Raw genomic sequence first — 14,397 nt, forward strand, 5'->3', positions numbered from 1 at the left:
ATATCTTTGGTGTGCACAAACCTTGATCGGCTGGGATCCAACTAGAAACGGATTTATTCGATTGATTAGTTGCGCGAGATCGGCATTCTCAATATATCTCTTTGAGATTTATTTTGATTGAATGTGAATCTAAACTTGACTATTTTGGTAGTTATTGGGTAGATTGATCTAACTAGGCAAAGGAGTTTATTAGATTAAACGGAAGAGCATTTGCGTATGACTTGAGATATCTTTATCTTGAAAGAATCGAAAGAGTTGTTATCAAACAGATTTGTTGTTCATTTACTGTTTGGAATACGATCCAAAAGAATTGTTCCAGTGCGTGCATTCATTGCAGTCAGAAGCGCAGAGATACTGAGGAAACTAAGTGAATGAGGGGTAATTGTTTTGTCTCAACTATACGAAATTGGTGCAGATTTTGTATAAAAAAAGAGTTTACCATCCACCTGGATGGGCAAATGATCAAATTAACTAGGCTCCATTGGACTTGCTCTGAAAGATGGTTAGGCAAGCTGCACCTGAACCATGGGGGACTGTTGGCATAATAGAGAAGTACCGCTTGTGGTGCGGGTAACTTAAGCTTGCTATCCAATACACGGTGCCCATCCAAGTCTCATCACATCCGTCGGCAATCTTGGAGACAGAAAATTAGTTATCATGCTCAAGTTGAGCTCTTGATTTGACGGCAAATATACAAAATCCAATTTTACCATCTGAGATTTGGACAATCATCCTACCCTTAATCATTCCAATCAGGTTAAAAAATAAACAATGATGTCAAAATTAGTACTTTCCGAATCAATTAATTTCTTAACTTTACACATGTCATTCATTCATGAAACATGAAAGAAAAATAAACACCAACCATAAATGGAGAAGGTATGCGGTTTACTGGGCCCTCAGTCTTCGCATGTCCATACGACGAACGGTTTTGTCTCTTCCTTTCTCTCGTACTCTTCGTCTCTTTCCTTCCAAGAACAACAGGAAACAAAATCTAATCTGATTTTCGAGAAATAGATTAGTCAAACATATGCAAATTTGTTCAACATGATCAACCTTTGATTTCTCTGAAGGTATGCATTTCTTGACTTTCCTTATTTTCTTATTTTTCACATTTCCATTTCCTCTGTTTTTGATTACCAACTTAATTTGCATGTTTTATTTGATCTTCGGATTAGTGTGAATCCAATAAGTATTTCCACTGCCCGTTTGCTTACGGAAACATCGGCAAGATGTCCAGTTTCGTGGGTGTTGTTGTCTCGGATCCATGGCTTCAGAGCCAATTTACTCAAGTCGAGCTTCGTTCTCTTAAATCCAAAGTAAGAATTCATCTATCTTTCTTTCTCGTTTTAATTGATTGTTTTGAGCTTTTGACGAAGTGGTGTTTTATATGTGAATTTGTTGGGTTTTACAGTTCGTTTCACAAAGGACTCAATCTGGTAAAGTCACGGTTGGAGATTTGCCTCCAATGGTGGTAGGTTTAAAGGGTCTCCACGCAATGTTCACAGTGGAGGAGATTGCAGAAATCTTAGGCGAGTCGAATTCAGACAAGAGCGAGGAGATAGATTTTGAGACATTCCTTCGGGTGAGTCTATGAAATGTACAGGTGGCATGATCCGTAAGGAACAATATGCACCTTGCAATTGGAATAATAACCTTCAGAAAAATCAGAAATTGGACAAATTTTAAAGTTTTTTTTTTTCTGATTAAGCTGTATTGAGTCGCAGGCGTACTTGAATCTTCAAGCCCGTGCTACAGCTAGAAGAAATGAAAGAGGTGATCCAAGGATCGGAAGGTCTACAACATTTCTCAAGTCCTCCTCGACCACTCTTCTTCACACCATAAGTGAGACGGAGAGAGCTTCTTACGTAGCCCATATAAACAATTACCTTAAAGACGACAAGTTCTTGAAGAACTATCTTCCTTTAGATCCATCCAACAATAGCCTTTTTGATCTTGTGAAAGACGGAGTTCTTCTCTGGTATATACAATTGCCTGGACTAATGTGTGCTCTTTCAGGCTGCCTTTGATATGTGGTGTTTCCTTATATGTGGCTTTTTCGCAGTAAGTTGATCAATGTTGCAGTGCCGGGGACAGTTGACGAGCGAGCAATTAATACTAAACGAAAACTCAACCCATGGGAGAGGAATGAGAACCATACACTTTGTCTTAACTCTGCAAAAGCTATTGGATGTACCGTGGTTAACATTGGAACACAGGACTTGATTGAAGCAAGGGTGAGAAAAGCTAGTCAAATAGACCCGTATGAACATTGTTGATATTTTCTTTGAGAAATGATGTCTTGCTTGTCACTGAAATTGCTTGCATTTTGTTTCTTGTGTAGCCTCATTTAGTACTTGGATTGATTTCTCAAATTATAAAGGTATCACTTGAACTTCTTTTGTGTATTCCAAATTTTTTAATAACATGAAACCCGTAGGGAAGAAAATACAATTCATTGGAGGTGATGCTTACATTTGTAATTTTTTTTAATACCTACAACATGTATAATATTGGTGTTTCCAATATCAGATTCAATTATTAGCGGACCTCAACTTAAAGAAGACTCCTCAGTTGGTGGAATTGGTGACCGATAACAAGGTTAATCATAAACCCGTTTTGTTTATGAACATTGTTTTTTATGGTATCCAAACATCCTTAAAATTTCTTGTACAATTAAGGAATCACAAATTTTTACTATTCTGTTTCGTATTCCCAGGAAGTGGAAGAGCTTATGAGCTTAGCCCCAGAAAAGCTCTTGTTAAAATGGATGAACTTTCATCTGAGCAAGGCAGGCTATAAGAAACCTATCACCAATTTTTCTACCGATCTGAAGGTAAGAGAATAACAATCTTTTGGAAATGTATGTTCCATAGCATTTAGATATTAATTGATGTTGATTGGAGATCTGTCCTTAACTTAAGTCGTTTGTCTTTGACATTCTAGTCCTACTGCAATGACATTAGTCCATTTTTTCCCACTTCTGAAATGACAGTAGGACAACTATTTTTCATTTGCTTGAGTAATCTGTATCTTCTATATTTGAATGATACTCTACATACCCGCAGGATGGAGAGGCTTATGCATACCTGCTTAATGTTCTTGCACCTGAATTCTGTAACCCGACCACATTGGAAACAAGGGATCCGATTCAAAGAGCACAGATGGTTCTGGACCATGCAGAGAAAATGAACTGTAAAAGATATATAACACCTAAGGACATTGTTGATGGTTCGACAAATTTAAATCTTGCATTCGTCGCACATATATTCCATCACAGGCAAGAACATATATTTGCTTCTTCTTTTTTCCGGATACTATTAGAAGCTATTATACATTTTTTAGTCAGTGAAACCAACCATATGAGTCCTGTGGCAGATGCCTTGGGAACTATCCCTCAACTTATAATGATGTTTTCACCACTTCGTTGATTTTCTTTCTTGTGCAGAAATGGGCTGACAATGGACACCAACAAGATCTCCTTTGCAGAGATGATGTTAGATGATGATCAAGTGTCGAGAGAAGAGAGATGTTTCAGATTATGGATCAATAGTCTTGGAACAGAAACATATGTGAACAATGTGTTTGAGGATGTCAGAACTGGGTGAGTTTGCATTTTCTTACTTTATCACAGAGTTTGGATTATCTTCTATCCAAAAATTAACTGACATTCTATACATTTGATGCAACGCAGATGGGTTCTTTTGGAAGTACTGGACAAGGTATCTCCAGGATCAGTACAATGGAAGAAAGCAACAAAACCTCCCATTAGAATGCCATTTAGAAAAGTAGAAAATTGCAATCAAGTTGTGACGATTGGAAAGGAGTTGAATTTCTCTCTGGTTAATGTAGCAGGAAGTGATATTGTACAGGGAAATAAGAAACTTATATTGGGTATGTTCTCCCTCATCTTAACCTTGTGCAGGATGCATATATAGAATACGGTGTCATCATGTTAGTATTCATCTATAATAAGTAAAGCCAAATAAAATCTGAACAAATTATCGTGTCTCATCTCTATCTATTAGTGTCATAAGGTTATTGAGGGTTCTGAATTGATCAGAGATTGCAGTGACGATAAAGATTATTGTTTCAAGTTCGCTGAACTATAAATATTTTTTCAGCATTTCTATGGCAGTTGATGAGGTTCAATATGCTTCAACTCTTAAAAAACTTGAGATTCTCCTCTGAAGGAAAGGAATTGACTGATGTCGATATTCTAAATTGGGCAAATTCTAAGGTTAAGAAAAGTGGTAGACAAAGTCAAATGGAAAGCTTCAAGGTGCGAAACCGAACCTTAGCCTGGTCGGTGTGTCTGCATTTTATTTTATATCACTGGGCTCATGAAATCTGAAAATGTTATAGGATAAAAATCTATCAAGTGGGAGATTCTTCCTTGAGCTTCTTAGTGCTGTAGAACCCAGGGTCGTTAATTGGAACCTTGTCACGAGAGGAGTAACTGGTATGTTAGACTCTCTACACCTTTTTCATCTTGTGAGAGGTTGGCGAATTATGATTCTTGCTTAGAGCAGGCAAGAAAGTTACGGCATCATACAACTAACAGTTCTTTTTACCGCTCTTTTCTTAATGTGGTTCTGCAAAAATCGCAGATGAGGAAAAGAAGTTGAATGCTACATATATCATCAGTGTTGCACGAAAACTTGGGTGTTCCATTTTCTTGTTGCCTGAGGACATTATAGAGGTATGGAAAATAATGTAGCTACATTTATCTTTCTTGAGTGGGTGAAAAACACGAATATTGATATCAGTAAGTCGTATCATTTTTATCAAAAACTATATAACACTTCCATGAAAGTAATCTCGATATTATTATGCAAGCCTTTCATTTGCTGCAAGAATTCTTTTCAGTGCAAGGCATCTGGATCTGTGTTTGCACCTGGATCAGTTACAGGCCTAAACTTACTAAGGTTTTCAAAAATCTTTGTGGTTGCAGGTAAACCAGAAAATGCTTCTCACACTAACAGCCAGCATCATGTACTGGAGTCTCCAACAACCGGCAGACTCAGAGTCATCATCTGTTGCTGAAACTATTCCAGAATCACCAAATGCCGCGTCACCTCTATCAGAAAGTTCAACCCCCCTTTCAATGGATGTCTCAAAAATGACAATCAAAGAGGATGCATCGGATACCAACACACCCAAAGCAGAAATTGAAAATGAGTCGCCAAAGAGTGACTCTTGAAATCCCTATTCTTTTGTTCTCTATCTTTGAACTTTAGAATATTAAATGAAAATTGGCGTGAACCTAAGTTGGTAGATTCTCAAATTGTGTCCTTGTGATCAGCAACTGGTGGGCTGGTGTGGAGTTCATGTCAAGGCGTTTTGGTTACTTAAAACTTTTTTTTCTCTTTGAATGGGTGCAACGCTTGCACTGTTTCTTTTGATAAAGATAAAAGGTTTCCCGGGAATTTTATTTATTAATTTTTGTAATTATAGGTGTTGTATTTTAGATGTATTCACTAAATCAATAAAACAAGTTTGTGGATTATATAAAGATCATTTTTTTGTAGTAAGAGCATCATAATCCAAACGATGCTTAGTGACACTCATTTCATTTGCATTCGCACTCTTAACCACTTTTTCTTTTCTTTTCTTTTTGAAAGGAAGGGGTAAAACTTTATTAACGACTTACTAGCAACTTGTGCAAGCATTAATAAAGATTTATACCCCTAAATGAAGTCCACAAAAAAGAACAGAAAAGTATTTTAGATTTATGAGATGTATAAAAGTTTTCAGAAATTGGCAATACTGCTCTAGTCCCCGATCAGAAGAATCAGTAACAACATATTCTCTCTATCTAAAGAGGGGTAATAAAACCTCCCTTGGCATCCTTGAACCTTATTAGGCAACAGCAGCACACCTTGGGAGTGCTGGTACCACATCTTTTGAACAACATTATACCACTTTAGCCATCAAAACCCCACAGACAGCTACTATACACAGATGAATACGGCTTTTCAGCAACAGATACCACCATCCAATCCTCTTTCCACCATCAAACACTCAGATACCATCAATGTGATCATCGGTACATTCTCTTTCCGCTATAGTCATAAGCATCTCCAGTCGTTTGTCAAATAGAGCTGCACTTTCATCTCTCTTGTCAAGCTCAGCAGCTTCAGCTTCCAGCCATTTCTCCCGTAGGTCGTCAAGCAGATTTCCTTGGTTGGTATTCAGACCAGCTCCTGGAGCACTTGGAAGGGTGGTACGAAGCGAGGAATCTCCAGAGGGTGGTGGGAGTGTCAGAAGCATTGCCCTAAACTCTCGGGTGTCAGCAAAAGTCTCAAAGTTGCAAGCGATTAAATCAAGACAGTATTCGCGTATCTTCAAAATTCCATATCTAAGAATGCAACAAAACCACCAGAATAGCATTAGGTTTATAAAAGAAACGAAAAAAATGTGCATCATCTCAGTAACATATAGAAAATAATCCCGTACTTGGAATGCGACCCCATCTAAAAGTAACCCAAATGGGCTTTCCATTCTCCCTTTTGCTCTTCAATAGGGAATGCTTTTGTGTTTGAAATAGGGTTTTCCTCAGCTTTTGATAACATTCAGAAAAAAATGCCACCAACCACTGAACGACCCTTATGTTGCCTAATCCTACTGAGCGGAGTTGCCTAAAGAGGATGGCATGCTTGAACCCTACATCCTCAACTAATTATTGGTACTTGGACGATTTAGCTACTCTAACTTATAAACAAGTAGGAAAACAACAAAGTAGATAAGAAAAGACCATACAGTTCAGATAGTGCCAGCCAATGGCACAGCTCTGCGGGCGATACCATTTCCAAGTGTGGCAACAGTACATCAGCTACAGCACGTTTTAGAGGAAACAGTAAATATCTGGAGGCAGCATCAAACATTTCTTCTGCCTGCCCACATTCATAATGAGACAATGTTAATACATTAGGAAATCAAATATAAGCAGCATGTGAAGTGACAGTTTCCAATGAGTCCTGAGTTGGATGAATTAAACAGTATACCTGATCTGGGTCAATATCCTTCAAACAGTCGGTGTACCTAAATTTCCAAGAAAATCTTAGTAACAAGTCCATTAATAAATATGAAAGAAGAGAAACTATCACACCTACAAAATGAAGTTTATCGTCTGATAGCAAACTACTAAACATAATAGATGGTCTAAAAGCATTTAGTCGATGCTGTTACAATAGTGTGTTTATCCTCGACCACTATCAAGGCCCAATAGTGTTGAAACCAATAAGGATACTTCAAAAATATCTAGAATGAGTTCCAGAATGTGTCAAGCATAACTTGAGCACCAAGAATACGTACATATATTCGATCATCTTTTCGAAAGCCTCGGTACTTAAGTCATGTTCTTGAAGAACTGGAAGAGTTTTACTAGGTAATCCATCTTTTCCTTCAAGAAAATTTGTCATACGAGATAATCTTGCTTTGAAGTACTCAGATCGTGACGCCAAAATCACCTGGTGACAGCGAAAAATCCTTTCACCAACTCTAATGCATACATCTGCCAGGTCAGTTTCATATTTGGTTAACTGAATCGTTTCGATTCCGGATATTAGTGCATCAACTCCACTACCTACGTCTTGTTTCAAATTAGACTTGGCCAGGGAAGTTTGAAGAATTTGATGCAAAGCAGCAGGAAGTCGGTCTTTCTCCAGAAGTGACTGTCCCTGCAAGATGAACCGCTTTTGAGAGTTATCAATATCTCTTAGTGCCTTATAATCCGCATATCTTTGGTGAACCAATTCTTTCTCGAGGACCCTCTGTAGCTCTTCACACTTACAGACTTTGCAAATGCGCACGAGATCTTCCATATCATCCACAGCAATCTCAAGTCTGTCAGAATAGAAGAAATGAAAGAGGCTATAGAGGGCCGGGTAAGATAACTTTTCTCTCGCCAGCCTCACTTCCCTACGATCTCTCCAGGTAGTCTCAAAATTCTTCTTAAAGAATGGTGACCGAGCACTTAAGATGATCCTATGAGCTTCAATGGGTCTTCCATGCACGAAAAATACAACATCTGGAGGGAAATGACTGTGATTGGATCCATCACTTTGTGAAGGACCTGTTCATGCACCCTTTTCACTGTTCAGCTCAATGAATACATTACAACAAACAAAAGTCAACTTTGTTCATACATCACCTTTTTCCAACAATTCCAACTTATGCCGCAAAATTGATAAATGCACTGTTGGTTCATGAATTTGCTATGCAAGCACAACATAAAAAAATATAAATCCTTTCCATTTTGACGAGGTTACAATGCGATTCCAAGTCACCATTTCAGGAGCAATGGAAATACTCAGAACCCAGGTATGATAATTCATCAGTCAGACTCAGAACTCCATATTCAAAAACCCACTCATTGTAAATCTGGCATCTCTAGTTTTCTAACTACACGAACCTAGATACAGATTAAGCACCTAAACGAAATGAAATCCATAGACAAGCAGACGGTCAACTGGTAGCACTAAAGTTCCATAACTCATCCTACCTCATTATCTAATTTAGCTTTGTAATAAACTAAAGATTAAAACTATATTCGAACACAACAATTTGCAAGTAGGACAATCAACCAAAGGAAAACCTTATAATCGGTAAACTCACAAAGATGACTACAGAATTTTCACATTTCTTTATCTAAAATAAACAAGTTTGTACATAGCAGATGAAAAACTGACCTAGAGGTTGAACAAGGTGCTGTTCAAGATGTAGCTGATTAGCCCTGCAACTCAAAAAGGTATCTCTCAATGAAGATTGTAATGGTAACAATGGAGGTGGACGAGCTTCAAAAGCTTTTAACAATTTCCGAACTTTCAAATTCAAAGCAGAATAATGACATCTATCACCATCGAAAGTATGTTCAGAACAGATAGCACCATTTGCAAGTAACATTCTTGCTACATCAAGATGACCAGCTAAACAAGCATAATACAATGCAACTGAATCCCATTTATCTCTTTCATTAATATTAACTCCTGTTTCAATTAGATATTCAACTCTTTCTACGTCTCCAGCTCTCGATGCTGAGAAAATATCACCAGTTGGTACTTTCTTTAATGGCACTGAACAATTGAAATCTTCTGGGGTTAAATCAATTCCATCTAATTCTGAATCAACTGTCCATGATTTTTTGTTGGATAGCATTCTGAGGATTCCACTATTGATGTTTCTAGGGTTCTAATCCTCTCCTTCTGAGGAGATTAATTGGTACTAGTGCCTTTTAATTTTTAGGGATCCGGATAAAAGAAATTTTTGCACACATGAACGCATCATGTTCTTACACATAATAGGGCGGCCGTTTTATTCCGAGATGAATGTCTCTGACTCATTTGTAGTCTGACTCATAGATGAAACTTCCAAAAAAAAAAGCTCTGACGATCGGGCGACTGCCGAGTCAACTCATATCAAAATCGGTTTTTAAATCTCATGATTTTTCTTTGGTTCTTAGTTTTCTTTTCACTAATTTATGATTAGCAATCTCTTCTACATTTGATTTTAATTGATGGTCGTGGAATCACGCTATTTAAACCTCTCTAATTTCTCTCTGATTATTTAAAACTCAAAATTTTCAAATTCTGAATTTTAAATTTGCTAATGGGTTTGTGAATTTTACAGATATCTGATCAATCATTCTGTGGGATTACCAGTGGTGGATAAAGCATGAAGATTACAGTTGGGAAAATAATAGTGGTGTGGCCAGCAGTGGTGCTAACCATCTTCTTTGTGATGATGGTTCAATTTAGTAGTTCAGAAGGTTGTTTGATATTATCAAAGTATGAATCTTCGTCAAGCCGGATTGATAACCCAAGTAAGGATACAACTATTCATTCCTATCAAAATTTTCAATCAATTTTTCAATGGAAAAATCATCTTTCTCAACCAAAACTTCACATCAGTAAATCCAACCAGAAATTTCAAAAAAAATTGGCTCTCAAGCTTCAGTCAACTATTTTCCGAGATTTTAGTAATCAATCAAGAGAAATTCAGTCAATCCTTTTGTTACCATTCTATTCAAAATCTCTAAAATTTTATCCTAGATATTTTGGAACTGCTTATGGTTACAACCTTAATCTTGTTTGCTCCCATATCTAATCAAATCTAGGGTTTCCCAAAACAAAAGATACTTAACTAATTTTCCAAATATCCGCAAAAACTATGTCAATACCCATTGGTGTATTAATACTGAGGAAAAGATTGGAAAGTCACAATCCAAAAATCATTTTCTTAGAAAGATTCAGAAAATCTATCTCTTAGAGAAAACCATGTCTTCTACTCAAGGTGATCGTATCAATCAATTATCTAGGCAACTAAGGAATGCAAATATTGATTTATCTGCAAACCAAAGAAGAACAATGGGTTCATTACAGACAATCAATGAAGTTGCGGATCAATGGACATATGAAATCTTAGGGAAGCTGAAAGAGAAGACTAAAATGAAGATGAGAGTCATAAGATCGGAAATCAACTCTCTTTGGGGAAAATATCATAACAAAGAGATTAGAATTATGGATCACAATCTGGTTAGGTTAAACAGTGAAGCTGAAAGAGATGAAGTAATTGCAGATGGACCTTGATTAATTGATGGAGTCCTTTTCCATGTTCAGAAATACTACAATCATATTCCTCTGAAGGATTATGTTTTTGATAAGCAAGTTTTCACTATTCAATTCAAATACTTGAAGCTGGAGCATATGAATGTAGCTGTGATAGATGAAGCAATTGGATATATGGGAAATAAGATTTCAACTAAGCCAAAGAATTGCAGGCCACGTGCAGGAAATACTGTTAAATCTAGAATAGAAGTGGAATTGAAAAATTCCCTTCACATAGGAGGTTGGTGGAAGACTTTAACTGAAGAGGATGCATGGATCAGATACCATTGGGAGTTACAACCTAAGAACATCTGTCCAAAATGTTTTGTGATTGATCACAATGATGAAACTTGTGAGTATACCTCCCATTTACTCTATTTAGACTCCCTCACTAAAGCTGAATATGAAGCTCTCCTTAAGGAGGATGATGAAGCTAATAAGAAGAAAGATGACAGTAGTTCAACTAATTATATGGAAGAGGAGATGGTTGATGAAGGTAACATAGAAGATTCAATAAATGTTAGAAGGATGAGAAATTATAATCTCAACACTGAGCCAGCTATGAATCCCCACAATATCCACATTCAACTACCTGCAATTATTCAAGGACATGATACTACTAACTTGGACCATCAACACAACACTATGATGGAGTCGGATGAACCAGCTGCAATAGTTTCTGCACCCATAAATGATTGTGTCAGAGATACCTCTCTGTTAGAGCATAGCTCGGTCGAACTCGCATGTGTTGCTATCTCAAGCATGTTTTTCAATGTTAGTGATCAAAACTATGAGTCTTGATTTCTAGCCTACATAGCTAACTCTCAGACTAGGATAGAAAAGTGTAGTTGAGCTCAAGGACTTCCTGGCGATTCATCATACAACGACGAAGATCTACTCAAGGAACCGTGGAACTTCATCAACAAAAAGGTATGTGGAGACTTAAACTTATCTATCACTCAAAAGTCTATCTCTTCTATCTCCTACTTCTTATGAGACAAAAGTCGTATACTATATAGACTGGATCATACACATTTGATATTTCGAGCCGAGTATATCTCGCCTATCTATATCTTGAAATCATATGTTGGTAAAGCGTTTCGCTTTGATCAAGTTTATCTTCACCTAATGACGAAAGTCATGAAAAGTTTCAATTATTTTGAGAATTGCTCTGACGCGAAACGGTCTGTGAATAACTGCAATATAACATCCTCTGAGAATGTCTCAATGATTGGAATGAGAGTTTAGATTACATAACCATGTATTCCTTAATCCGAAGTTTTCGAACTTTGTTGATTGAGAGAAACCGGAGGAATTGGCTTTGCCAAGTCAGCGAACCCAGTTCGCGAACTGACGGAAGTTCTTGTACCGAGAATTTCTGTTGGGATTTTCCAAAAACTCGTTTGCGTGTAAGTCCACGAACTTATTCCGCGAACCTAGTCCGTGAACTGGCGAAAGTCTCTTTGCCGAGATTTTCTGTTGAGTTTGGAAAACTCCACCGGTTGTCTTAAGTCCGCGAACTTGTTTGTGAGCTTAAGAGGTTATGATATAAAAATGTGCTCTAAACATGAAACTTAAATTACTAAGGAATGCTTTATGAAAACCGTAGCTATAAAGTTCATGAGCCGATTCAATCGAATCGAATCGAATCATCTTTGTTTTAATTGTGTCTTGTATAGTTACATAAGACCTCATAGCAATTGAACAACTCTTTAACTAGTTCATTTGAGTCAATTGAACTAGTTATGGTGAAGAAGAACAAGGTTAATATGAAATGCTCATATGGTTAACCTTTTGGGTTACTATGTTGAACCAACATACACGTACACGTTTGGGCATGGTTTTCACAAACCCAGTAAACGTCTACCCAAGTGTGTGTGACAAACTAAGTTTTCGATCTAACGGTTGAGAAATATTAGCTTGAATCTAAATCAGGTTTTCATCTAACGGTGAATATGGATTTCTTTGTAACTAAGGCAAAACCCTGATTTGAAGGCTATATAAAGGAGACATCTAGAATTGTGCAAAACTAATCCCCACACGTCTGTGTGATACTAGTGCGCTCGCTAGAGTCGATTCTCCTTTAACCTTTGGTTTTCTTCTCTAAAACCAGGTTAACGACTTAAAGACTTCATTGGGATTGTGAAGCCAGACCGATACTACTTTTATCGTAGTTGTGTGATATGATCTTGCATCTTCTATCGTACGAGTACAATCTTTGATTGGCTTGAGATCGTAAGAGTTCTCCGATAGGCAAGATAAAGAAGTCACAAACATCTTCGTCTCACTGTTTGTGATTCCTCGACAAACCGCATGTGTAGTCAGAAAGGATTGTAGAGAGGTGATTGATTAATCTAGGCTGTTCTTCGGGACTATACGACCGGATTATCAATTGGTTCCTGTTCACCTTGATTTCATATCTTAAGACGGAACAAAACCTAGGGTTTATCTGTGGGAGACAGATTTATCCTTTGATAGACTTTTCTGTGTGAGACAGATTTGTTTATTATCAAATCTGCGATTTTGGGTTGCAGCAACTCTTGGTTGTAGGTGATATCAGCTAGGGGAATCAAGTGCGCAGTATCCTGCTGGGATCAGAGGCGTAGGAGTACAACTGTACCTTGGATCGGTGGGAGACTGATTGGGGTTCAACTATAGTCCAGTCCGAAGTTAGCTTGGAGTAGGCTAGTGTATGTAGCGGCTTAATACAGTGTGTATTCAATCTGGACTAGGTCCCGGGGTTTTTCTGCATTTGCGGTTTCCTCGTTAACAAAACTTTTGGTGTCTGTGTTATTTCTTTTCCGCATTATATTTTATATAATTGAAATAATACAGGTTGTGCGTTCGTGATCATCAATTGGAAATCCAACCTTTGGTTGTTGATTGATATTGATTGATCCTTGGACATTGGTCTTTGGTACCGTCCAAGTTATTCCTTGTATTTGATAAAGACTCTCTATTGATTTTAGCTTGAGTAAAAATCAAATCAAGAGAGAGATATTAACTCCTTGAGATACTTTTATCTAGATTGAGTCTGACTGTCTAGTTGATTCTCTAGCAAAGTATTTCGGAGTTAGTCCATACAGATTGCTAAGCGAAATATTGGGTGGTGTTGTTAGACCCCCGCTTTTTCAATTGGTATCAGAGCAGGCAAACACGTTTAAGACCTAACAAGTTCGTGTTTGTAGCGATCTGACTCTATGGACAAGAGTAATATCTCTGACAACGCAACATCAGTACAGGACTACTCAGATAAGTTTCAAAGATCTGAAACCACTGAGGAAAACTCCTTCTCGTCTCCTTCATCCGAATCTAAATTCAACTGGAGGAAATCTCTTGATGAACAGTTGGATGATCTCTCGGATGATAGTGATTCTGAATAAGGACAGAGTCTTGATGAGGAAGTTTCTCAATACATCAAGTTGTTTAATCGTGAATTGAAGGAAACAAGGATAACTGCTTGCTTGAGAAAGTATACGGGTCCTCTCTGTCAAAAAAATAGAAAGTTGAGAAAACTCTTCAAAGGTTATGATGGTGGATACAAACTGTTACAATCTACCGTTAAAGATCATGAAGAAGAGGTTCGCTCAAAAAAATCTGAATGTGATAATCTTCTTCGTAACCTCTGTATATTAAAATAGAGGCTTTCCGAAACTGAAGCAAGATGTGAATCTCAACAGAAGAGTTTCAACGACAAAGAACGCAGTCTTCTTATCAAAGAGAAATCCTTGGAAACCAAACTCACTGCTGCTCATAATAAGGTAAAATCACTATAAGAGAATCTAAATAG

At 37.4% G+C, this 14,397-nt stretch overlaps 2 protein-coding genes across 2 annotated transcripts; one reads left to right on the forward strand and one right to left on the reverse strand.

The window, feature by feature from the left end:
• The first annotated feature begins 909 nt into the window (after positions 1–909).
• On the forward strand, positions 910–5,515 carry LOC113302914 (fimbrin-4-like). Its single transcript, XM_026551883.1, has 15 exons — positions 910–1,073; positions 1,179–1,319; positions 1,415–1,585; positions 1,728–1,981; positions 2,066–2,237; positions 2,345–2,383; positions 2,533–2,601; positions 2,720–2,836; positions 3,069–3,280; positions 3,449–3,604; positions 3,695–3,894; positions 4,125–4,282; positions 4,366–4,462; positions 4,611–4,702; positions 4,955–5,515. Exons 2-15 carry the CDS (start codon positions 1,233–1,235, stop codon positions 5,201–5,203), a joined length of 2,073 nt encoding a protein of 690 aa, XP_026407668.1. The 5' UTR covers positions 910–1,073; positions 1,179–1,232; the 3' UTR covers positions 5,204–5,515.
• A 194-nt stretch (positions 5,516–5,709) lies between these two features.
• LOC113302925 (BTB/POZ domain-containing protein At2g04740-like) lies at positions 5,710–9,296 on the reverse strand. Its single transcript, XM_026551891.1, has 5 exons — positions 8,694–9,296; positions 7,318–8,077; positions 7,008–7,044; positions 6,763–6,896; positions 5,710–6,361 (listed from the first exon to the last, which is right to left on the reverse strand). Exons 1-5 carry the CDS (start codon positions 9,157–9,159, stop codon positions 6,025–6,027), a joined length of 1,734 nt encoding a protein of 577 aa, XP_026407676.1. The 5' UTR covers positions 9,160–9,296; the 3' UTR covers positions 5,710–6,024.
• Positions 9,297–14,397: the final 5,101 nt, after the last annotated feature.

The sequence above is a fragment of the Papaver somniferum genome, chromosome 1, assembly GCF_003573695.1.
Source record: "Papaver somniferum cultivar HN1 chromosome 1, ASM357369v1, whole genome shotgun sequence".
Taxonomy (NCBI): Eukaryota; Viridiplantae; Streptophyta; class Magnoliopsida; order Ranunculales; family Papaveraceae; genus Papaver; species Papaver somniferum.